Source organism: Clinocottus analis, unplaced genomic scaffold, assembly GCF_023055335.1.
Source record: "Clinocottus analis isolate CAN_PGR_092001 unplaced genomic scaffold, fCliAna1.0.p SCAF_6, whole genome shotgun sequence".
Classification (NCBI taxonomy): domain Eukaryota; kingdom Metazoa; phylum Chordata; class Actinopteri; order Perciformes; family Cottidae; genus Clinocottus; species Clinocottus analis.
The window spans coordinates 9462300-9487134 of record NW_027176218.1 but is presented as its reverse complement, the minus strand read 5'-3'; the positions used below and the strand labels follow the sequence as shown (position 1 = coordinate 9487134).

The 24835-nt window shown below is 40.6% G+C and overlaps 1 protein-coding gene across 5 annotated transcripts in view; it reads right to left on the bottom strand.

The window, feature by feature from the left end:
* The window catches only part of tln2b (talin 2b), a 73832-nt gene that overhangs the window by 33993 nt on the left and 15004 nt on the right, over positions 1-24835 (bottom strand). For 4 of the 5 annotated variants that reach the window (XM_068602384.1, XM_068602380.1, XM_068602383.1 and 1 more), the window contains exons 2-12: positions 10688-10861; positions 10504-10601; positions 10183-10312; positions 9349-9504; positions 8777-8919; positions 3965-4092; positions 3590-3653; positions 3278-3382; positions 938-1093; positions 190-291; positions 24-100 (exon numbers count right to left, since the gene is read on the bottom strand). In XM_068602384.1, the coding sequence (XP_068458485.1) occupies positions 24-100; positions 190-291; positions 938-1093; positions 3278-3382; positions 3590-3653; positions 3965-4092; positions 8777-8919; positions 9349-9504; positions 10183-10312; positions 10504-10601; positions 10688-10823 (1295 nt within the window). In that variant the 5' untranslated portion in view covers positions 10824-10861. Of the gene's footprint in view, positions 1-23; positions 101-189; positions 292-937; positions 1094-3277; positions 3383-3589; positions 3654-3964; positions 4093-8776; positions 8920-9348; positions 9505-10182; positions 10313-10503; positions 10602-10687; positions 10862-24325; positions 24347-24835 lie in introns of those variants that run through there. The other variant, XM_068602382.1, reaches the window with a different exon arrangement.

Genomic DNA, 24835 nt, shown 5'->3' with positions numbered 1-24835 from the left:
GATCGTTCATGAGCACTACTCACTTCTTAGGGGACACAGATTCCTCCAGCATGGTGGATTCCTCATCTCCCTCAAGGCCAAAACGATCCTTACTCTGCTTCTGTAAGATGAAGAGCAACGAGACATTACAGTTGACAATGAAGGCTGAATGTATGTCTAATAGCAAAAATTACATTTTTTATTACTTGCCTTCTTAAGAATGATGTCAATGTATCCAGCAATAAGTTGGGATATTTGCTCTCCCTCTGTAGTCTGGACAGAGTAGTAACTCTCCTGGTACTCTCCGAAATCCTTTGTAGTGCGTTAAGAGACAACAGAGATTCAGGGCAATATTTTAACATCCATCTGGCATTGCTAAACCATGCTATACCTAAAAAGCTTCTACAGCCCATCCTATTTCTCCAAAGACCTGATTAAAAATGACATGTAGTGAATCCCAAACTGTTAACTTCAAAGCATTCAACAGCAATGCAAGGGTGAATAATTTCAGTTTAAAAATCAATGTTGGCAAATATACCTTAGAGTATTTTTTACAATTTGCATAATCTATTAATCTTTAAATGGAGTGTTCCTTTCCAATATGGGGGGAAAACAGACAGTACTGTTGCCAGCAGCTGGAAAAGAAAATTGAAAAAGCTTTCAGATAAATAATACATCTAAATTCTGCACATTCTTCCCCAGGCATCTATTGTTAACGCAGATGAAATAGCGGGCTAGCATGCTGAAAACATTCAATATTGGAGTCTGAGGTCTCAACAGTTTTTAGATGCTGTTTATATTGGGAAATGAAAACTGGGGGAAAGATGAAAATGGGATGCAGAGCCTTGTAAATCACGCTGTTCACAGAATAACTGAACATGTGCATAGGATAAGGAGTATATAACGTCTTCCATCTGTGAGTAACGCTGAGAACTTCATGAAGAGAGTCGCACGGTACCAGGGTGAAGCTCTTCGGGGAGGCAGCCCATCTCTTGACTGTTGTTAGAGGCCAATCCTGCACCACATCCTTCGTCTTCTCATCCACACGCATCACTGACTCTTTGGTTATCCCAAGCAGCCGCGGGACCAGCTTATTTTTACCCTTCATCTTCTCCTGTCAGATAGGAAAACATGAGACAACATTTACGACGGTGCTTCACACCTACACGGATGATTCATTCAAGGCGCGAATGCAAAAAACTGCTTTTCTATTTGTGCTGTTGTAATACACGCTGTGTCCGTAGCTTGCAGCCACGATTGGAGGAGGAGAAGGGCAGCTGTGAAGTGACCCAGCAGAGTTCGGCCTTGTTTAACTGCTGCTTTATTGAGCAGGGTCTCCACAGGGTTTAGTCGCTGTCAGCACAACCGCATGGCGCTTCCACAAGCTCTTTGCCTCAGAAGCTACGATGTCCTCCACTCTCTGCCCACTGGAAATCTATTACAGCTCACTTCAGAGACTGAGCCTACACTTGGCTCCCCTCCAGGGGTGCAGAGGACGACAAAAAAATTATCGGTTTGTAGAGGCGGGGGAGTACAAGATACGTACATTTTATGTCGACAGACTATTGTTTTACGTCGCTTTTTTTGTTTCTGAGAGCTCTGAGAACCTCACTAAGGCCAATAATAGAGCAGCTTCTAGGTTCAGGGCTCTTAAACACAAGGACAGATAACATTATCCCAGTATTCATGATATCTTCATACAAAGGTTCATTTAAAACTTCCATTGTTTTAGATTAAGCTACTTGAACGTCATAATAACCAAGGCTGATTTCAAGCAGGAAGTTCCATTTTCTCATCTGAAGTGGTTAGCTAACCTGCTATATGAATCTAAATAGATTGACCTTGACTATTGTCGGAGGGAAATCTGCAAGAAATCACAATAGAAGTGTGATGCTTAATATTGTACATGCCTGCAAACGTACACATAAGCAGGTTAATTTACTTCAATGTACAGTATTTCCATGTATGTAATGATTACAGCAATAGAGGGATTGCCAACCTAAAACCTGCAGTGATTAATCACTGACAGATGACAAATTGAAGGTTACAATAAACTCTCAGATGTGCTTGAACAAAGCCAGGTCTGTGCTTTTGCCTCTGCGAGCATCAAGAGCGGAGTGCAGCTGGAGTGAATTATTCAACAGTCTTGAAATCTCCATCACTACATCACTACATCTCTTCATCGAACGCAGGCGACGCTCGTACATTTTGATGCACATGCACTCTTCCACACTCACTTACGCACAAAGATAACCTGAAATCTGCAGTCTGCTTTTACAAAAAGGCCAAACATTCCATTTATCGTCCATTAGCACCGCAGCAGACAACTAGCCACTTCCTCTTTTCCCCTCTTTCCTGCAAGTTTGCAACCAAATGGGCTGCTGTCAGAGAGCTTTTATAATACCTGCTGGTGCGATTCCATCCCATTCGCATGCTGTACACTTCCATTCCACTTTTGTGTTCGCCAAACCAGAACAGAACAGAATTGCTATTGTCACAAGTATTTCACAGCACAGAGTGTGCTTCTGAAGTGCAAACGCACAAGCTTCCACTCTGGGGCTTGTGATTGGTTGTGATAATGGGGTTTTATGTTCAAGTTTTCATACCTGGACCCATTTGAGGAACGCAGCAGGGTTTTTAACACCAAAGCAGCTTTCTAATCATAGCTGCCTCCTATTGGTACAGCAGCATTATGCGCCTGTTATCTATAACCAGCTGTATCATTTACCTGGTATTGCTGAGTTATTAATAAAAGGTAAACCATGTTTTTTTTATTTTCGTATCGTTAGCCCTTATTTATATCAGTTACAATAACAGTGCACTTTAAGTATTGTGTGTTAACTGCTGAGACCTGAAAATGTGGCACTTTACTGCAACAATGTTAAACGAAGCAGGAAACACAAGCGACCAGACGGTCACACTCCCCCTTTATCTACAGCTTTTTTATGGAAGTAAAACAAGCATGATCGGTCAAATGTAACCGGGAAGCCTGTCTGTAAACTTTGATTGACATGTACATCAACCAATGGACGTTTGGTTTTACCATTCCCCTTTGTCCAAATATGTTTGTTCTACCTGGGCATACCTCAACTGACGTCTTTTTAGCAATGCTGCAGTACTTCTAGATCTCATGCAATACAGTTGTTACCAAATCTAATAGAAATAATAATAGGAGCATAAGATGCAAAATGTAAATATCATTTAATGGGATTTCATTTTTAGGGAATGTGAGCATACCATCTGCTTATGAATCCAATTGTACTTCTACTTGGGTAAAGTAGCATGCATTAGCTCTTACCTTTACCAGGAAGAAGGACACTCCATATGTAAGCAGGGACCTGGCGAGCTTCACATACTTCACTTTTGCCTCAATTTCCATCATCTCTCCACAGTCGTTATGGTCCTGGACAAACAAAACGTCACAACTCCACCTCCTCGCTTGATTGAAAATTACATACGTTATGTGTTACATTATGTGATCTAATTGTTTTGTATTTTGTCAGTTTATGCCTTAACATAGAACAAAGTAGTGTAATTCCCAGGGGCCGCACACAGTTTTAAACATTGTTCTTCTTTTTAAATGCAACATTTCACAACGTAATATACATACTTGGAATATTTTCTTCTCGGACCCTCTCTGCTTGATGTACTCTTTAGGTAGGAACTCCTTCAGGCTACAGAGATAATAACATTTTAAAATGGTTACTCTTTTGAGCCAGCAGAGACATTTCCTTTTCTGTGAACATGCCTCCACACACGAGGTCATTCTTTCCTTACTGCCTACATATCAGAAAACAGTTGTAACAGCTGACATCCCCCTGAGCTTTGCACTGGAGGAAATCCCATGAAGCAACAGCCTGTACTGAAGCAGGAGATAACCAATGTGTATGCACAGCTGGGAAATTAACATATAAAAGTGCAACATGCTGGTCAGAGTTATTGTGAATGTTGGTGTTAATGCATCTTTATTATAAGGATAGCTTACTCCAGGAATCCGGGCTTGTGTTTGTGCTCCACGTGGGGTCCAAACTGGATCTGAGCCTGGATGCCTGCGAACTCACAGGCTTTATCAAAGGAGACAGGGTGGGATCCATTCAATATATCATCCCGAGCCTGAAGGAGACATGACAAGAGAGGGAGGGGGGAGTAAGTGAGAGGCAAAAACACACATCCAGGAAAAGGATAGCTCTACAAAGGCCTGGGAATTATCCAAAATTTACCAAACAGAGCTCTATAATAAGCACATCATTGTGTGCTTTGAATGCAATGTGGCTTCAGCAAGGAAGTCTTCTAAGTAAATGACTAAGTGTATTTCTAGAGCAGGGACATCATCACTGAAACTCATTCACACAGGGGAGCCAAATAAGATTTGTTTGGGACAATAAAAGCCAATCTGCTGGCTTTCAAATGTAACGGCTCTGACAATTTGTCATCACAGCCCATTACGTGTTAATAAAAAAGAAAATATGTTACAGCAATGTATCAGTCCTTCACAATATCCCATCTGCATTACAGAATGTCCCTCAATGTGATTACTAGTTTTCTTTTCCACCGAGGAAGAAAAAGAAAGGAAAGAAGAAGAAGGCTTTTGCCTTGTTTGGTGCTTTTGGGACATCACTTATGTTTCAAAGCTTTTTTCAACCAGACTGTCGACATTATCTTCCCCATTTAGGTAAATGGAAAGGGAGAAACCTTTCTCGACATCTTTCAAATGGTTGCCAGTGTGTGCTGCGTTCTCCAGGGGGCAGTCAGCTCATCTCTCACTCCCTCTTTCTAGTTCTCTGCTGCAAAATTAATGTCTCCAAATGCTGAGAGGCCTCGCTGCCAGTGAGAGCGACTCCGTCAGTGATTTTTAGCATTAGCATATCAGTGCACAGCGTGGACGCGGCTCATTCTTACGTCCTATTACATCAATGAAAAACTAAGCGGCAGCTTACTGCTGTAATGAGGACAACAATCTCCTCCACTCACAATCAAGTCCTTTCCCCAGTGCAATTCACAGTGGAGTACATACAGTAAGCTCTTACTAAACACAAGAAGACACTCTAAAATTAACACTCAAACATACTATTCACTCTGCTACACACTGGGAAGTTAGATGCTAGGAACAACTCAAGGTAAAATTTTACATTTTCAATTAAGAAAAAATAACAGCTGCTGTAGATACTGTTATGCATACTTGTATGTTATTATCATGTTTTTGGAGTATCGTAGTTATGCATATGTAAATATAGTTTCAGAAACCAGGTCACGCCTTTCCTGGTTTTGAGAAACTCAGATGCGCTCGCTGGAGCACTGATTAAAACAAGAACACCTTCACCAAGTTTTACAGATGCATCCACAACTCCAGTTTCCATCTGCCAATAAAATCCTTGTTGACGATCTACATCGTAAACTGAAATGAAAGTTTAACACCGGTTATTCAAAAGATAGATTTTATCGGTTGTTGCTCTCATTTTCCCTTACTAGTCAAAATATGAGGGAGCCAATACCCTGCAGATTGACAAATGCAACGGCGGCTCAGCAGCTAGAAACTAAAGGGGGCTCCTCCTAAATTGTTGCGTCAGTTGGTCCGGAAATGACGGTTTGACACACAGATGATCATCACCCTGGATTCCAGCCTGTTCAGAAGTATGCACAACGACCTGTCTGTCGATATTCCTTATAAGTCAATGCATTTTAGCAAATGGTTATACAGGAAGGACACTATACTATTCATTTATAATAATGGTAACCCTGGACACCTGCTGAAAATGATTGGAAGTTGCCAGTCAGGTGATAACCACACAGCTGTGGATGACAGTAAAATGTAATATTAACATTGAATTGCTCTATGGTGGGTTATTTCAAATCAATAAGTAAACATCAGATGAAGCAGACAACTTCCAGGTGCATGTCTCTCTATTTGGTCAAAGGACGGGCCAGATTAGTAACTGACATGACAGTAAGAACAGACCTTGACTTTTCTTAGAGTGGATATGGCAAGCGATCCATGCACTGGTTTTAGGACATTTTAGAGCTGCATGAGTGGAAGCGAAGCACAAGACATCGGAGGCTGTGACACATACGGCCCGAGGCTGCAACACCGAGGTCAACTCGTCCACCATGGCCCAGCACACAGAGTATAATAAATGCAGCCTTCAAAATAAATGCTGACATAGGGATATGCACACAGTGCTCAATCAGGATGGTATAAATCAGTGAGTAAAAAGCCAGACAACACTGTTGTATTCTGGAAACAAATGATGGAAGACAGTGGCAGAAAATATGATGAAATAGGACACATCTTATTTCAAAGAAAAATTCTTAATTTGTCGTTCCTTTGGACTATGCTGTCTTCACGCTACAAATAGTATGCTTTCAGAATCAACTAAGGTGATCCAGAGCAAAAGCAAACGCGCAGGATACACAGGGGGATGCTTTTTCTACAGAGGTTTATCCTGGTCTTAGCACAAATACATGACAGAAAGGGAGTGGCCGAGTAGTAAAGGAGATTAGTCTGTTACTGGCAGAGCTTCCATTATGTGTGTGTGTGTGTGTGTGTGTGTGTGTGTGTGTGTGTGTGTGTGTGTGCGCGTGTTGTGTTTGAAATCATGAAAGCCTCAAATCATTAATAAACATTTGACATCATCACTGATTCGCAGGGATGCTCAGTCAAAGAAAGAAAAAGCAGCAAAGTCATCATCCACACAACCTGAATTCAATTACTCAATCCTGCTGAGTTTCTGGGAATTACAGGCATAGTGTATGAAGAAGGATATTGAAGAAGAAAATAGAGAGAGTAAAAAGCTGTGTGAAGAAAAATAAGGCAAGAAGTGGAAGACAAGCCTGGGGTGTGTTCCACTCTGCTAAAGATCTCTCTTCTGGCTCTCTTTGGCCTTTTTAACACAGTGACAAATTAGAGCCACTGCCATGTGAAGAGTCTCTGTGATCTGCCTGTGTAACAATCGCAGTGTATGTCAGAGAAAGAGAGAGAGGGGAAGATAGATGGGAAGGGTAACGGAGAGGCAAAAAGGAGGCGGGGGGAAAGGGGCGGGGTTGTTATTGTGAAAGGAAATATGAGTCTGTGTTGAGTGGAGAGCATGATATGCACTGCGCTGTGATGTGTGCCAGGGTAACAGGGTGGGGATGTGTGCGATTATGTCAGAATGTGTGGGAGATGGAGAGGGAGTGGAGACAGGCGAACTGGAAGGGAAGGAAATGGAGGGTAAGAAAAATAGAGGGAAAAACAGGAACAGACAGATAGAAGGGAGGAGAGCAGCAGGAGAAAGCAGGGAGGGTAGGTGGCTGGATGCTTTTTATGAACATATTCAGGAACGCAGCAGGGATTGAAAAGATGAAGAGAGTCAAATCTGTACGACTACACACATTTTAGACCTGGTATATTTATATCTCTAAGTGAGTACTGTTTTTGCAGAGATATTGTGTGGGAGAGCGAGCAAAGATGCTGTTCCCAGGAAGGGTTAATGTGCATGTAGTGATGTGTGCAGTGAGCAAACCCTGACTAGTGCAATACTGGACTCAGCTAAACCCTCTCAAACCCCCCACCACCTTTGGTGCCAGCAAGGCTCCTGAGGTTTAAAAAAAATGGTTGAACCAACACACTCACAGATTGAGACAGAAAAAGGAAGCCACTTATTTAATACAGACACACCGCCTCAACCACACATAACTCCAAATGCTGTATGTATCTCTCTCCAACCAGATATATGCTGCATGTTGGACCATTTTGCAAACAGGAAGTGAGATACTGATATGACTCACTGCCTCTGAAAACCCTTGAACCTTGTGAACAACTATTATACTCTAATAGATATAACCTCCTCAACCCCACTGAATCACCGGTTGGTCAGTCAGTGGAAAGTCATTGTTAAAACCCACAGAGTCCTTGAAGTTGCTGGGAGGTTTGAAATGCTTCTGAGGGCACTAAATATGTCAGGCTGCTGTATGAATATTTCAGTCTAAAAATTGTGAGTTGAAGAGTTGGATTAAGCTGATACAAATAAATCAATAAGTATGATTATCCGACCTTAAGCTACTTGAGCGGAAAACTGTATTAGGTGATACATTTAAACACGTTTAAACAGTTGAATTACTTAATTCTCAATGCAAATGTTTTAAGAATCTGGATAATGTTTCTGAAATTGTAGCCATGTTTTCCGAAGCCGAAAATCAAAACCAAAAAACAACGCTATCCCACCGAGTAGTGCAGTCATTCAATCGGGCGTTAAAAGAGATATTGTCAATCATGCATCATACAGTCTCCTCAAAATGATGAAAGTAACATGGTAAATCTTGTCGAGCTTGCAAAAACATAGAGAACGGTCGGAGGATGTTAAAGAAAACAAGAAAACATCCGGCCAGCTCAAGGTGAGAGCCCAACAATGGACAATACAAACAACACTGGTGTTACTCTCAAGGGAGAGCAATGTAATGTAAAAAGACTAATGTGGGAGGAACTTAAAGCTGCACTAATCAATATTTGTGTATTAACAATAGATTCAATGAGCAAAAGTGTTATAAGTAAGTAATGTGAAGGGTGTTGCTTGTCGTGAAAAATCAACACATTGTTCACATATCATCAACTTTATAAGATGAGAATATGTCAATGTTTTGTTTACACAGCTGTGTTCTGCTACACTCAAACAAAGTACAGCTTTTCTATCTGGAACTCCCGCCCCCCACAAAAACAAAAGAACAAACCAAACATTGCAGTGTTGTAATTCATATGCTAGCCTGTTTGAGTCTCTTTTTTTCTTTTGCTTCACCAGCATAAAAATAGTTGTAATTGTTTTACCTGAACATAGAGCAGGTTTAGCTGGACAGGGTCCCGCGAGTCCACATTCTGGTCCGAATAGAAGAACTTGCGCCTGAGCAGCAGAGTCTCACTTTCCTCCACGCCCTGCTCTCTGAACGTCCTGCTGTGGTCCAGCCAGTTCACTGACCAATCAATGCAAACACACTGTTACCACATGCGCTGAAATGAATAGACATTCACTTCACAAAAATCTTACTTGAGGAGGATGCTGATGGTAAAACTAACAAGGCAGTTTGGAGGCCAAACATAAAATGTGAGATGAAAACGTGAGACCAATTAGTGGAGACAAACAATCAACCAAATGAATCACAGGGAAGTGAACTGTTTCTGCTGAGACGAAAGCTAGTTTTCAGCCAAAGTTCAAATGAGAGTTACATAGCTGCATGCTTCAAAATGTAATTGGTGTCCTCTGGGATATGTCATGCAAAAATTAAACTTGATAAAGCACATGTCCAGACGATGATGTCGAGTCAGATTCACGCGGGTGAAAATAAGAAACGGCCGTGAAAGTAATCAAGATATCAACGACACTTCTGGAGGTTCACACTCACAGTCATCATCTGTGTGGAGTTTGGCTTTGAGCTTTTCCATCTTCCTCTCATCTCGAAGCTGCAGCGTTCTGTCTTTCTTCAGCGTCCCCATTCCATCCTCCTTTTTGTCCTCTGTCACCTCCTGAATGAGGGAGTACTCCTCATAGTTGGTGATTCCTGAAGAGGGCACAAGTTAGTTAGGGGATGCTCAGAGGAGGAGATGCTTCAAGCTGGCATGGTAACAAGTGCTGTGATAGAGAAAGAGCCCCTGCAGTTCTTTTGCATTCTCTTTATATCTTTTTCTCTCCGGTTAGAAACAGAGGTGAAGGAAAGCTGGCGCAGAGCCAGCAAACTAAAATGGGAGTCGAGGAGGAGGCGAAGTCAAGCAGAAAGACCTACTCCAAACAAACATTTTCCAATAAAGCTATCTGCCAGGCACACATCCCTCTCCTCCTCACCCAATTGAGCTTGATGGCAGCCCATTATAATTGAAATAAACAGCTTAGGGAACACCTCTGTGACAGAAAAAGGATGCCACGTTCTAGGCCTTAGGAAGAACACTTCAGCATTTATTAGAAGCAAGCTTGTTTTAGCTTGATAAATCATGCCCATCGCGCTCTGAACAAAAAGTGATTAGGACTTTATCAAGCATACATGAATGCTCTAAAGTACTTAACAAATGCTTCTGCTTAAATATGAATTCAATAGCATGTAATAACACAGGAACATAATGCAGCTCAGTATGAAGTCAAGTGGTATGACTCAGACTAAAAATATAATAGAGATGAATAATTCAAGCGTTGGACGATGGCTTGAGAAGATTCATATGAGCAGAACTTGGAGAATATCACTTACCTATTCGACTGCATATGGTGACAAGTAGCTCCCCGACAGTTTTTGAATCATCTACCATGATGGTTTTAACAGCACCGTCCAGCATTTTGATCTTTTGTGGCCTTTGTTTTTTTTTATATTCCAAAACATCCTGAGAACAAAGGATAGAAAGCACAATAACATCCACAACCCCGTTGACTGTTTTCAGCAATAAACAGCATTCGCTCTCAGAAAGCAGCGAGGCATACATATTTTAGTTAGCAATAAAAAAATGTTGTCTCTTTAAGAAATGATAAATGACACTGACAGTTCTGCACCCCAAACACTATGACTTATTCTTACTCCATTTCGCAGCATATAATAATCCAGGGTTCTTCCAGACTCAAGCCAGATTCCTTTCCGGGGGTCATCGTCAGACAGGAAGAGGCCATAATCTGACGCTGAAACACAGTTAAACATAGAATGCAAATGTAAATGCATATAGATTTTGATTATGTAAATTACATTTTCTGAGTCAGCCACTAACCTTGTCCTGTCTGGGCTTCTGGGACTCTCTCTCTGATGATCCTGCAGGCGTCATACACAGGCGTGGATGGTTCAAACTGCATCGTCTTCACCACATTGCACTGGCGTACACATATCTTCAGTGACAAAGCCACCATCTTGGTAGGTAGTATAATGGCCTCACCGACCAACACACCTGGAAAATACACAAGTGGAAAGATCATGTAAAGGTTGAGTGTGTTCAGTCATTCTGCTGACTAACACTCCAAATATATGGCCTGTGTTGTGGTTATCAACAAGGCATTATTTAAATGTCCTCTTATCAAACAAAGGGTAAAGAGGAACTCCCAGATGCAGAATACAACGTCACAAAGGCACAGAAGACATCATCACAATTATGTGTGCGCTAGTCCGTACTCCTGCCTCAGCAACTCATTCTCCCCTGCCGATCTGTTGCTATTAAAGGGTTAAGTGCATGGGGAGCCTCTACCTGATTGTGGTGTGTGTGTGTGTGTGTGTGTTTGTGTGTAGAGCTTTCTAAACCAAGGCATGCGGCATAACCTTTTAGCAGAAGAGGGGAAATTTGTGCAAATCTCTCTAATCGTCAGCAATAACAGGAGCCGAGTCAAAACACAGAAAATGACATTCCACCGCTGCATCATTATTCGCTCTTCTCCTGGTTTGCACTCTCCCCCAGAAGCAGACTTCACTGTGAGACAGATCAGTGGGTTTTTTGTCACATACTGCAATTAGGGTGAATCAATTTAAATATTCTGAGAGTCATATGCGCAGAAGAGGAAAGACGGATACTGCAGAGCGTTTCTCTTCTTCCTTGACCTTGGCTGCAACAGGAGGACTGAACATGATAAATAGGGCCATCTATACTTGGAGGGCTCTCTGCCTCAGTGTTAACCACATTATGGACCTTAAATCTAGTTATTACATTTTTTGTGAACAAAAATGAGTCTGTGACATAATCAAAGCTTCAGAAGAAGATGGGTATATCAGCACAGATTAAATTCCAAGGACTGAACCATACTGTATTATAGTAATATTTTATATCTCTGCAACTACTGATTATTTTCATTGTCAATGAATCTGTCTCCATTAACTAAATAATCCTTCATACATATCAACATATGGTAAAAAAAAATAAAAATAAAAATGCAAATGCGAAACCCAAGTTGGAATCTTCAAATTGCTTGTGTTTTATAATACATCAATTTAAACATAATAAAAAAACAGCATATATATATATATATATATATATATATATATATATATATATATATATATATATATATATATATATATATATATATATATATATATATTTACATATACACAATCGAGAAACTGGAAGGTATGGATGAAAAAAGAACAAAAATAAAATAAATAAATAAAATAAATTCATCATGAAAATAGCGGCAGATACTTTTTCTTGCATTCAATTTAACAATAGATTTACGAATCGTTTCAGCTTTTCTGTATTTAAAATTCTACTTCACCCCTCAAATAATTTTAGTATTTCTCTCCTCAGCAAAAGTCCAAGTATTTTCAGTCCCACGATTCAGATCTCAGCTGCACGTGGAAAGTTATTTTGTGCTCAGGATTTACAGCTCATTCACAGGCCCCTTTTGAGCCAGGGCAGAGAACATCTGATAGGTCAATTTTTCATAATGATGGAGTTGAGAATGAGCCCACCTGCGACAGTGACCATCATGGCCATGGGTTCCTCTCCCATAGCCAAAGTGGGGGAGACAAGCACAAAGCAGAAGGGGTAATGGCGGCATTTGAGCTCTCTCCTCGACAGGCTCGCAGAGAAGCCCCACTGAGTTTTTGTCATCCAGCTCTTGCGCAGATACTTTCTTCAGCTTCAGTCCCAAAAACGAGAACACGCCAGGCCAGATATGCGCTCACAATATAGACTCACAGATAACACCCACACACCACATTGTGAAAATAAAATGTTTGTATTTTGGTGGACATTTTGCAATATTTTCAGACAGGTATATCTGTGCTAAAAAGCCAATATTACTTCTGACAACATGTATTTGCTAAAGATTACTGCCTACATCCTGCTAAAGCAACAGCCACTTTAGTATCTGTTGTGAGTAGCATCAGTCACTTCAGAGAGTAAGCACTGCAGAAACCACATGATGAAACCCAAGAGGATAATGATAATCCCTGAGCTTACAGTAGTGTGAGAGCACATTTTTCACTAGGATCCTCGTGCAAACACTCCAATGCAGTCAGCTACTCATTAGCTCTGCTTTACAGCATGGATGGCTCCATGTCTGAGTAAGGAACATTGAGAAACAACTCACTTATATGATATCTGTTGAGTCTTATCTATTTATTACCTTTTCTAGATCTCTAGGTAGACCTCATAATGTAATTTCAAAACACTATCTACCATGACAATCCCATGTCCCATGTCAGAAAAAGAGTCCTGCTTTGAATTAGTTGCCACTACTCTAAACATTAAGACCTAAAAATGGCCAAAGAGCAGCCAAACATGGACAATTCAATTGAGAGCAGCGAATGCAGGAGCCATCTGGAGAGGATGCAACTCTAACGATCTGACTGTAATATCAGCAGCGGCGAACGGCCCGAGAGAAACAACTGCTGCAATCACTGCACCAGTCTGTCAAACAACAACCGAGGAGGTTACTGAAACAGTGGTGGCCCAGGCCTGAGCAGAATGAGCATCCGGACAGAACAGAACCGGGTGTGAATGAGACTGAATAACATTATCTCTAGGACAGCAGGCAAACCATGCTGTATAGGTGTGCTTCAATGTTTTGGTTTTTATTTGATCAATACTAGAGCAAATGCTTGTGTGTTTGACATGCAGAGTGGACCACAAGGCGTAGACAAAAGCCAGAGTACAACAAAAGCCAAGATCAGATACACCTGGGCCACCGCCATGATTTCAAACTGTGAAACATGCAAGCTGCTTGGGAAAAAATTATATGGCAATTACTGGACAGTATGTTCATGCGGTTCGCTGCAAGTCAGACATTATGGTATTATTGTTTCTTTAATCGATTTGTTTATTTAGTATCTTGTGGAAGACAAGCTGTGTTCTCTAAACAAACCAGGATCCACGTGGACACTGCAAACACTTGTGCTCGTTACTTATTCATTATGGAATTACCTGTAGAGTATTCAGAGGGAAACAGAAAGCAACTTGAGTTGTATTACAATGGAAAAGAACAACACATTCACAGTGCGTGCATTGTAAATCCTAATTCTTAAATCATCAAATCTAAACCATGCCCCTACGTTGTTACAGGATTTTCAAGGTCAGCCCATTGGACTGAATTCACGGGAGGAACCGAGAGAAATCAACAGTCAACAAGGCTTCACGGACTCTTTCTGCTTCAGCAGCATTTGGGAGTAGAAACGAAAATAGAGATGCAGACGTCTCCTCTTACTTACATAAACAGCACAATTATTGTTAGGGATGACAATTAGATTTTAACAAGCTGTGATGAAATTGAAAATAACCCCAAAGCTCAATTAAAATAGCCAGTGAAGAAGGAGGAAGATAAAGTGGCGGCTGCCTTCACTGAATGGGCACTTACTACACTGCATTATCTCCAGCCTGGCGGACTATTATTATTGTTTAAATTAAGCATGTAGTATGTCGATGGCATCGAATGGAAGGCTGAGAGTAATTTCGACCTCAGCAGTTCTCAGGACTGTTGAGAACAGCAGGATTAAATCATGTGTGCGTTGAGAAAATGCAAATTAGCTATAAACTGCTCTTCACCACACCTCTTTTTTCCCCTCCTCTTTACATCCTGCACTAACACTTTGAGCAAACCATCAGCCATTCAAACGATCCGTGTCTGACTGAAAGCAAGGTCGGTGATGCAGGATAGTATGTCTCCGGAGACATTACGTTTTTCCTGGAACACAGACAACGAGGTGTCACATAACAGCCAACAAGGGTTGTTGTTTTGACTAGCTGCATATTCAAATCCAATAATACCATAACACAGGAACTATATTTGTGTACGACTCCACCACCGAGAGATGTGTCAAGGTCAGGTGCGTCTTTTCCACCAGATGTGAAAGCTGTTTCTAAATTGAATTATCTAATTATCCAAATTTGAATTGGGTGAATTAGAGCACTAACAGCGCACAAGATGTAGGCATTAATCAATCATAAATCATCATATATACATTTTTATTGTGAGTGTGAGGCATGCATGATTTACAACTACCACATAGCAAATTATTATACATATATTTAATAGCCAATGGCTGTAATATAAGTAGCAACATGTGGCCGCGGCAGACATCATTCTGTCAGATTGCCTTCATCACATTAACATGAGGGCGGTGATATGATTATGGTACGATGCAAAAAGACAAATAATCGTAAGACACCAAAATAATAATTGATGGAGGAGGATTCTTCTTTTACGAGGCATGGAAGGTATAAAAATACAACTAATGAACTACTTCTTTATTATGACATTATATTTTCAGATAGTAGATATAAAAATAACCAATCCCCCTGGTACATTTCCAAATGTCCACTTTCTTATGCCTTGCAGAGAAACTATTCTTTTCTTTATCAAGATGTCCTTGTGCTTATTTCTTTGCAAAGAACACCCACTGAATCTCAAGTCTACGGTACTGCAATTCAAATAATTAATAAGTCAAAGGCTTTCGCCTCCAACCTTTTCCCTTCCTCCCTACATTCCATCAATTCATTGTTCCGGCTCAACACCACGGTCACAGGAACAACCCTTGCCATTTAAAGCTCACCAGGATTACTATAAACAAGCTGTCATATTATAAGTGGCTTGTATGATAATATTTCACTTAATACTGTGTGAGTCAAGCGGTGGTTATTAATCCAGATTTTTTTTTAAAAGGCACCAAACCCATGGTCTAAATGTAGAGCCACTCACAGTTACAGTTACTTCTTTTTTCAGCCACATTTTAAAATGAACCTTGCTGCTATGACCCAGTCTTCAGACTTGAGGCTTTGCTCCTGGGCGACACAGTCCTCTGCCATAATGCAATTTCAGGGTATGGATGCTGACAGAAATTATGAATCTTGCCCTTGTCGCAGGGAGGAAGAGAGCGGCTCATTTTACACTAAAAATATCCAGGGAAGTAGAGCGTCCTCCAGCAGCACCGTTTCAACAAGGATCCAGAGCAGAAGCAGTGCAATAAATGTAATAGTTTCTTCCTGCTCTACAAAGACAATGGTATTCACTAAATCTACATTAGCCGCAGATTAAAGACATTATATTAATTCATAAATTGTAATTTTTGAAGAGTAGATGGCTAATCCTTGAGTAAATCAAGACATTCTAAGAGTGGGCATCACATGTACTTGGCTCAGTTCGAGATATTATTGGTTTGAATTCCCGAACAGTCTCACAAAGTCTGACAACACACAGAGTTATTTAACGTGCACCATCCCTCATCCCTCGTTTAGAGAAGTGAAGAACGAGCCTCCTAACAGCTGGAGACAGGAACTACTCGAGGAGGAGAGCTCCACCCAGCAGCTGCAGTCATTCAGCGATGAACTAGTCTGTCAGTCAGTCTGTCAGTCAGTCAATCAGTCAGTCAGTCCATCCATCCACTCAGTCAGGCGCAGGAGGGGGGTACTCAGTGGGAATGGTCACTGGTGGCTCAAACAGATGTTGCCAAAGAACTCAGCCCACAATGATTAAATTATCATTATCAACCGTATTTTGAACCATAAATCTCTAGGAGAACTGGCAGTATGCGGCCCACGAGCCTGCATCTGTTTTTTCACTGATAACTACGCCAGAGGAAGTGAAGTCATGATATAAAACAGGTAACATGTTTGGAGTTGATAGTTTAAGAATAATTTAATCTAAAGAATAGTTTGCAAAAAAATTAAGGTAATTTTCTTTTTTTTCATCCTCCCATCAAATACTCATAGTATGTAGCATTAGTGTTCTTTTTTTTTTACAAATGAATGTGGATCATAGAAATTAAACCCACTAAGGGTTAATTTCTCTTTTATTAATATTGTGAATTTTTCTTTTGTCTCTCTACAGTATATGTGGGTACGTCATTGCGGTATTTATGCTTAGAATGAGAAGAAAATCTTGAAGTGGTGGTTGTCACATTACCTAAACCACTCAATCCACACAGCTTTGCCATTACACACTGTTCACTGACTACCATATGGATGGTTTGATCTCCACACACCACAGTATGTTCAAGTGGAAAGCATTTATTCCACTCAATTACATACCAGGAAAAATGCAACAAATTTCTCTTTTTTGTTGAATTGTCTATACTATATCCCACATATAATACCTATACACAGTATGTTCAGTATAAAAGACAACTTCACCTTTGTCAAATCAAATATATCAGGGCTCACACCAAAATACAGGAGATAACTTGGTATTACTAGTGTCACTGCAAGTGTTTTCCAGCTAAACCAACATACAATTGCAGTTTGAGTTTTTGCTCACAGAAACAAACAAAACAAAAGGACTTTAATTGAACCTTTATTCATAGGAACCTCTGAGGTGATTGAGCGCTTTGGCACAGAGAACATGGTTTATTCAGCTGTCCCTCCTAGATGCATTTTGTACATTTAGACGTGTGTGTTATTTGTCAAAAGACAAACTGACCTGGAAGCACACGTCTGCCTGCAATCTGAGTTATAACATGTGTGCAATCAGTGAAGTGTAATCAGCTCCATGGATCACACCAATCACAGACTATTTCTGTTAACTAAGGTGGCAGTATGTGAGAGGAAGACAATTACATTTCTATGGCTTGTACTTGTCCATAAATTAGCCTCTTTTTCTTTTTCTTAATAATCCTAACCATGCCATGAATAATGAGCATATACACAGATGCCCCAGACAATTTTCAGTTACCATTTAACAGCTGTAGAGATTGTTTCTGAATTTTGTTATTTCATTTAATGACTTTTTTTAAATTCAGCTTCACTACATCCTCATCAAATTTATATTTCTGATTGGTGATGCAGTATGCAGAGATCCAATTTCAGCAGTTGCAAAATCAAACCAAATCAAAAAGAGTGTCCTCCTATAGATTCCTTGAGTCGTGTCACTCAAACCAGTAGGGGTACTTACAGTAATATGCCTGTTGTTTCTCCTCTTTACTACATATCCTGATAGTAGGACTACTGCATGTGCCAGCAGTATGACATCATTTAAATGCTATTTCATCAATGTAGACAGACGCAGAGAGATTAAAGAGGATCAAAGAAAAACTCTGCTGATTTGACAGTAATTAGAGTAAGAATATGTACGTACAAGACGAATAGAAGGCTCATGAAATCATTGCATCACAATTACAAAAGGTCACAGTTAAGAAGCCAAACACGATCTGGATCCCGACACCATGCAACGGAATATAACTGATGCAGCCTTTTCCACATGAACAGCAGCAGCTCACAATATACTTTCTCAATCAACGGAGTCTGACAAAACGTGTGAAAAATAAACGCAGTATCGTTTGAATTGTATATTAAATGCCTGAGACCGTAGCACAAGTAAAAACAGTACAACAGATAGAAGGTAAGGCCAATGTGGGAGTTTGTGTATACAAAACACACATGTACACAAAGCAAACTGGCTTCTCTGACTTTAATATTGAAAATGCACGAGTAATAGACAACACAATCAGCATATTTCTCCTGAAGTGTCATGTCCTGTAAATCAGGCGACAATCCAATCTCAGGTCTACGCTGCCGTCCAAACACAGAGCCTCTCTTTCATGCAGCCGACTGCTTACTCGCAAGCTGATTACAGTATCAAGGGCAGTGGATCGGAACATACACTGGCTTCTCTCCAAAACGCGATGCACAGAGGGACTCCGTCAGCAATTTATATCCTCTGGCATGCAGTAAAGGAAGAAACCTGACACACAAAGGCGGAGATTCCCTGTTCTGGCTCTTTAAGCAAAGCCAAACATTTAGCTAGGAACGCCACAAGCAGACATATTAGATTAATCGTGAGATGTGGTTCCTATTACGTGCTCCTGCACAATGTCATATTATCTGTTCTCTTTGTGAGCTTAGTGGAGCATTCGATTTACCACTTCCCAACATGTTAAAGGATAACCACATCAAAGACGTCTCTGTAACTATAAAATCTCCTGAAACCATGTTGTTGCATTAAATGAGGTTCAAGGAGAGGCCATGTTGTTGGCCCATTGTTTCCAGATCAGCAGCTCCTGCCCACAGTTGCCATGGCTGCTGCTGTGCCCACCTTTTCCTGGACATATAAGGCCAGACAGCAGCGGCCGCCACATCCACTCTGCCCTCAGGGCCGCGGCTGCAACTGCTTCCAGGGTCACCTGGTCGTAGGGTGCGCTCGGCAGTGATTTTAGAATATCAACTAAAGTCAGTTTTTCAAAAGTCGAGCTGACAAGAGCAAAGAAGGAGATTTGGCAATGTTAAAGGGTGCTTTATCTGTAAACAGGACATATTCTTGTGGAATCCCGGGTTTCATCCAAAAGCCCTCTCGGCTATCCTGTCATAAGTACATGGAAACGTTCAGCTGAAAGGGAGATTGAGGGAGTTGACTTTGATTCACTCAGAAGGAGCGTGTCTGAAAAACGAAAATATCTTTATGTGAAAGTGTCACTTATGTTTAACTGCTTTGTTGAAAGTTCCACGGAGGAACATAATGTAACATACTGCAATGTGAGAATGAGAACCCATCTGTGATATTGTCTACCGGTGCATTGATCCCCACAGTGCAGTGAAGAAGACTTACTGTACGTGCACACGAAGAAAGGCAGACAGAATGAACAGAGAAACCACTTAGGCCAGAACCGTTTCCCTTCATGCAATGAACCAAACAGCTTTCTAGAGGGCACTCTCTAAATGACAAATGATTGGTCAACATCCGAACGAACAATAAAAGTTTAAAGCAAACTTTGTAAGGCCAAAGCAAACAAAAGAAACCCCATCATTCAGTTAACTTGGGAGTACATTGCAAGCGCGGTATCATTCTGCGACTCCTTGCAGCTTTGTTTTTCTCTCAGCGAGGACTAAAAGCACTGGAGAGTCAAATGTTTAAATTGGCTGCAGAAGGCATGTACAACAACTTTCCCTCTGACAAATACTGGACACTTAAGAAAGTTTTTCAAGCCTAGGCTGTGTGCAGGAGACCGGCCAACAAATTGGAAGACTTTTCTGAAGAATGTTGCAAAGACATACATAGTTTTTTGTTTTGTTTTTTACAATAGTTTTTCTGGTAAATTCTACTGAAACAAAGTGAGAAGTGGCATATCAGATAAAACACATTTCACTCATGTTTGTCTTGCTATATGAATATCCTTTTGAGAAAATAACACATTTTTTATTCTTTTAAATTCAGTAAGAGCATTCATAGTAACGACAAACACTCACGTTTGATGCTCTCCGAAACAGTGAGCGTATTTGTTGTTTATAAAAAAGCTTTTTCAAATATTGAAACGAGGAGAAAAAATTCAACGACACATGAAAAAAATATGTGGGTTTTTCTTGCATTCCAAAAGAAGTTGATGTTTTCTGGCAATTCAATAAATACATATTTAGGAAATAACAATGTAGGTTTTTTATACTCTTGTGTAAATAATTAACAAATTGAAAGAATTGAATATATGTATAATTTTTTTTGCAAAACAAAATCTTTTTTTTTTTTAGAATTCTTTGTGTACTTGTTGTCAATTTATATGACGCTCGTACCATGACTTTATCATGATACGGACCCATTGAAAGATGATAAATTGTCATATTGAATTATCACCCGGCTCTAATTCCTTTTAGAAAAATGCAATCACAGAAACAACAATGGTTACTTTCCCCCTTGGGATCTGGTTAGGACATGGGAAATATGTAACACAGCACCAAGTGAGACAAACTGTAGCGTAAAAGCAGGGACACAAAAGCCCTCCCTCTCGCCACTCCTAAACTATGTCCAAGTGTTCCTGATTACTAGAAACAAACATCTCTGGCTTGAATCCGCAACATAAACATCTGGTCGACTAACCACCCACAGTCAACATGGATATCCTTAGCATATTGAGCAACAGGGTCAAGCGATGAGAAGCGTCACGCTGACTACTTCAAATTCCTTTTGCGAACGCTTCCCGCTCCGAGCCGAGGCGACAGATGGGAAACACAGCGATACACCTCTGGACGCATCTCGCAGCTGGACCCATACGGTGACAGAGGAGTCCCGCGATACAGAGCGGAGCATGAGAGGGGTGGTGCCATGCCTAGTTAAGGACTCACAGGCTCACTATTTCATGCTCCACATCTGCCGGTTACCATAGCAACCCTGGTTTTGGGCAATTCCCAAGTCAGGTGACTTCTGTCACCACCAAAGAAGAAAAAGAAATGGAGCCTTTTTATAAGCATTTTGCAAAAAATACAAAAAACATGAATAATAAAAGGCCCTGAATTTCTTTAGTGGTTGCTGCAATGGTTCCTGGCGTTTCTTCAATGGTTCCTGACGTTTCTTCAATGGTGACACACATACTCAGTGTTTAAAGAGACAAACTGTCACGACTGCAGATCAACTGAAGCGTGGCTGAATCACTCTGCAGTTTCTCACAAGGCGAGAAAAAAAGATCCAGCGGTAGATTTTCAAAGATTTCAGAAGATATTCCACAACTGAAAGTACTAAATAAAACCAGGGTAGAAACAGGAGGGGCAGAATACAAAAAGCGACACTATTATTACTGATGAATCACAGCGTTTGTGACTCAGCAAAATACAAGCTACAGAACCAAAAGCAACCAAAGCAAACAAAGACCTCTCCCGAACACAGTTATGCAACATTTGTAAATACAGCCACTCTTCAAGTCGTTTCACTTTGCTGTTTCTGCAATTTTGTGAAGATAAACTAAAGGAAAGTCTTCAATGACATCTGTTTTTCATTGGTGCATCATCGTTTAGGCTTCATCTGTGAAGAAACACACTAAATTGTCAGAGAGCAAGATTTGCTATTTACTAAATGAGTGAACTACATCAAATTGATCCGAAACTTATAAAAGAATGGCTGTATATCAGAAGGGCTTTACTATTACAAGCCGGCCGTTTTGACAGCATGGGTTCAGTTGAATACCCCAGTGTGGGTTTCATACAAACAGAAGCAGCGGGAGCTGATCATTAGGAGCAGGCGTCCGCCGGGCCAGGGCCCAGTAGCTCAGCCGGAGCCTGTGAGAGAGGTTCTCCGTCACACTGGGGAAGTCCAGAGGAAACATGCCGCCGGCCAAGCGCTCCCTAGTTCCCCTTTCTTTAACCTGATTACTGTAATAAGCTTAGCGACTGGTGGATGCGCAACATCGTATGTGGATGCAGACAAACACGCTGCACTCACTCACTCTCTGCACTCTCCCTGAAAGCTGGATGCAAAGGCCCATCATCAGACTCATACCCAGCAAAGCTCGATGGCTCATTGGACACAGAGGTTGTAGGGTAATGGATGAGAACAGGACATTGCTATTTGGTCAAAGCAGGTTTGAAGGGCAGTTCAGAGAAAGGTTGTCCAAATGCTAAGGAAACGCAAACTAAATAGAAGTGTCACTCAGGGAAATGTGTGCATATAAAGTTCACAGTTACTGATCACTTTCTTGAAGTCTTGTGACACTTGAACCTTGATTTAAGCACGATTCACCCCACAGCCAATTAAATTCATGCTGCTGCCTTCTGCAAACAGGCGAGACGGTGTGAACCTTGAGTCACTATTATAAACTATTACTATAATAAACACTATTATAAACTATTACTATAATAAACACTATTATAACATATTATTCCTATAATCAACACTATTATAAACTATTATTCCTGTAATAAACACTATAAACTGTGCCTGAACCCACAAATGTTTTATGCCTATATTATCTCAGCCATAAAAACCCCAAACTAATGATTTTGGTTGTGCAAAGAATTGGTTCATGAATAGTTTGTTAATGGTTTGTCAGATCGTTTTAAATGTCAACCGAGTCACCAACCAATCATGTTCTGATGTCTGCAGAGGAGAAAGTCATTTGCATATACGAAGGAGATCAATCCATGGTTTGAAGACACAGAGTTTAGGATAAGTCCTGCATCTAACTAGTATTTTGTCATGGATGGGGCTTCAGGAAGTAATAAATTCCCAAATCCTGCCAGGCTGTTGCAAACGTTCAAGAGTATCAAGCAGGTGCGTGTTTGAGTAACATGGGAGTTACTCTGCAAGACACGGTGTGAGAAGTTGTTGTTGTAATATATCTGCTTCCTAGTGCAGCTCTGAGTTGTGATGAATATACTCGCAGTGTATTCACAGTTGCGTGTTGACCAGGGTACAAATACACAGTAATGAACAAAGCTCTCTTCATGCAGCTTTTACAAATGTCACGATAGCCGGGTTATCAGGGAGCACGCAGCAGCTTTACAGCAACAAGGACAGAAAACCATTCACAATATAGGATGCAAATTAGGCAAAGTATGCAAAGTGTATTTATATTTAAATGTATTTAAATGTATTTTGGCTCGTTCATGAGTTTGCTGAAAAACAACAAATACTGAGAAAGCCATCTTTTGCTCAAACATTTTGAGTTTATTATTGCATTTGTATAATTAATGTCCACGGAGCCTGTAGCCAATTTAATAATCATGCAGTTCAGAGAAAACCTAATTAAAAGTCTACATATTTAATTGCATTGGTTTGGCAAAAAAACATGGACATAACCTCCCAAGACAGGACCAAGAGTGCAAGCTGAAGGGACTACGAGTCATTTTCATAGTTACTGTGCATAACAACTCTGCAAAAGTGAGGGTAGATTTAAACAGCAGAGTGGGAGGTCCTCTGCAATACATGTGTTTATACATGACATTTATAACATACTAACACATGTTTTATGGCATAAAGAGCTTTCTCAATAGGTACCAAGTAATCCTAGTAATCAGCTCTATTACCCAATTAGTTTTAAAGCTGAACAAATATCAAGCAACTAAAACCCTTTGGAAAACTGGGCAAAGTGTTTAGATGGTTCAGTGACCAAAATATACTTCACAAGGGCAGTTATTTTCCTCTCCGCAATCTGAGTGTAATTAAGTCTGTTTTCCCGCCCGTCAAAGACCAAGCATTCGGTGAAGGACGAGGCGAATGTAAGAACACTTCTCTAATTGACAGAAACTGTGAGGTTATCCTGTCTTTGAAGAAACTCATTTTACGGCGTACTCGATGCTGATTAAAAATACATGCAGCTGCAACAATTCAGACAGCCTTGGTATAAAGATACATGGTGCTTCCTGAGGGGGCTTTCTGATGAAGATGAAATTTGATTGATGTTAACAAGCAAAAAGAGAATTTCTTATGGACTAAATTCCATTTGGAAGAAATCTACAAATCTCTCATCACTGTCGAGGTATGCTGCGTCTCTTAAATGACACCACTCACTCTCCCACAGTTCTGCAGGTTCGTTTTTGCCTTCATCCTGCAAAAGAGAAGCAGGTTCCCCAAAGTGGCACAAAAACCATATCCATCTAGGGTTTGTGTGTTGGTGCACCGGACATATACACAGGAACAAAAGATTGCGCTCGGAGCCAACATTTGGCTTTGCATCTTGATGGTAGTGAAACTCAAGCCCATTAGCAAAAAAAAGAAAGCTTTTCTCTGTGTTGATTTACCTGAAATGCACTCGTGATCGGTAGAGGACACACATCCTGAGGGAATGAAAAGGATCCCTGGTGCACTATGCAAACTCCACAAGCAGCAATGTTGGCACAAAAAGACAATCCAACTCTGACATCTCGAATACTGAAGGGTAACAAAAAAGCATGACTTGCAGTCAAATTACTCTTTGCGTCACAATATTCACTTGTACTGCAGTTTTTCCAACATCTGTAGTCATTATCTTCTCTGTTGTAGATACACTATCTTACTGCAAGAGCACAAAAGCAACACATCTACCTGCGTGTTCTGTGCCATCCACAGGAGAACAGGCACATCTGTAAGACACTGCGCCCTTGCAAAATTACTTGAAGCTTTGTTTTGAACTGTACATGTCAGCTGTAGCTTTGTCTGACTAAAGACACCGAGACAAATGAATGTAACTGTAGGAGCGAATGTCTGTCTGAAAACCAATTTTCAGCCGATGTGACTGAGGTTCTGTAAACGAAAATACAAGAATATACTAT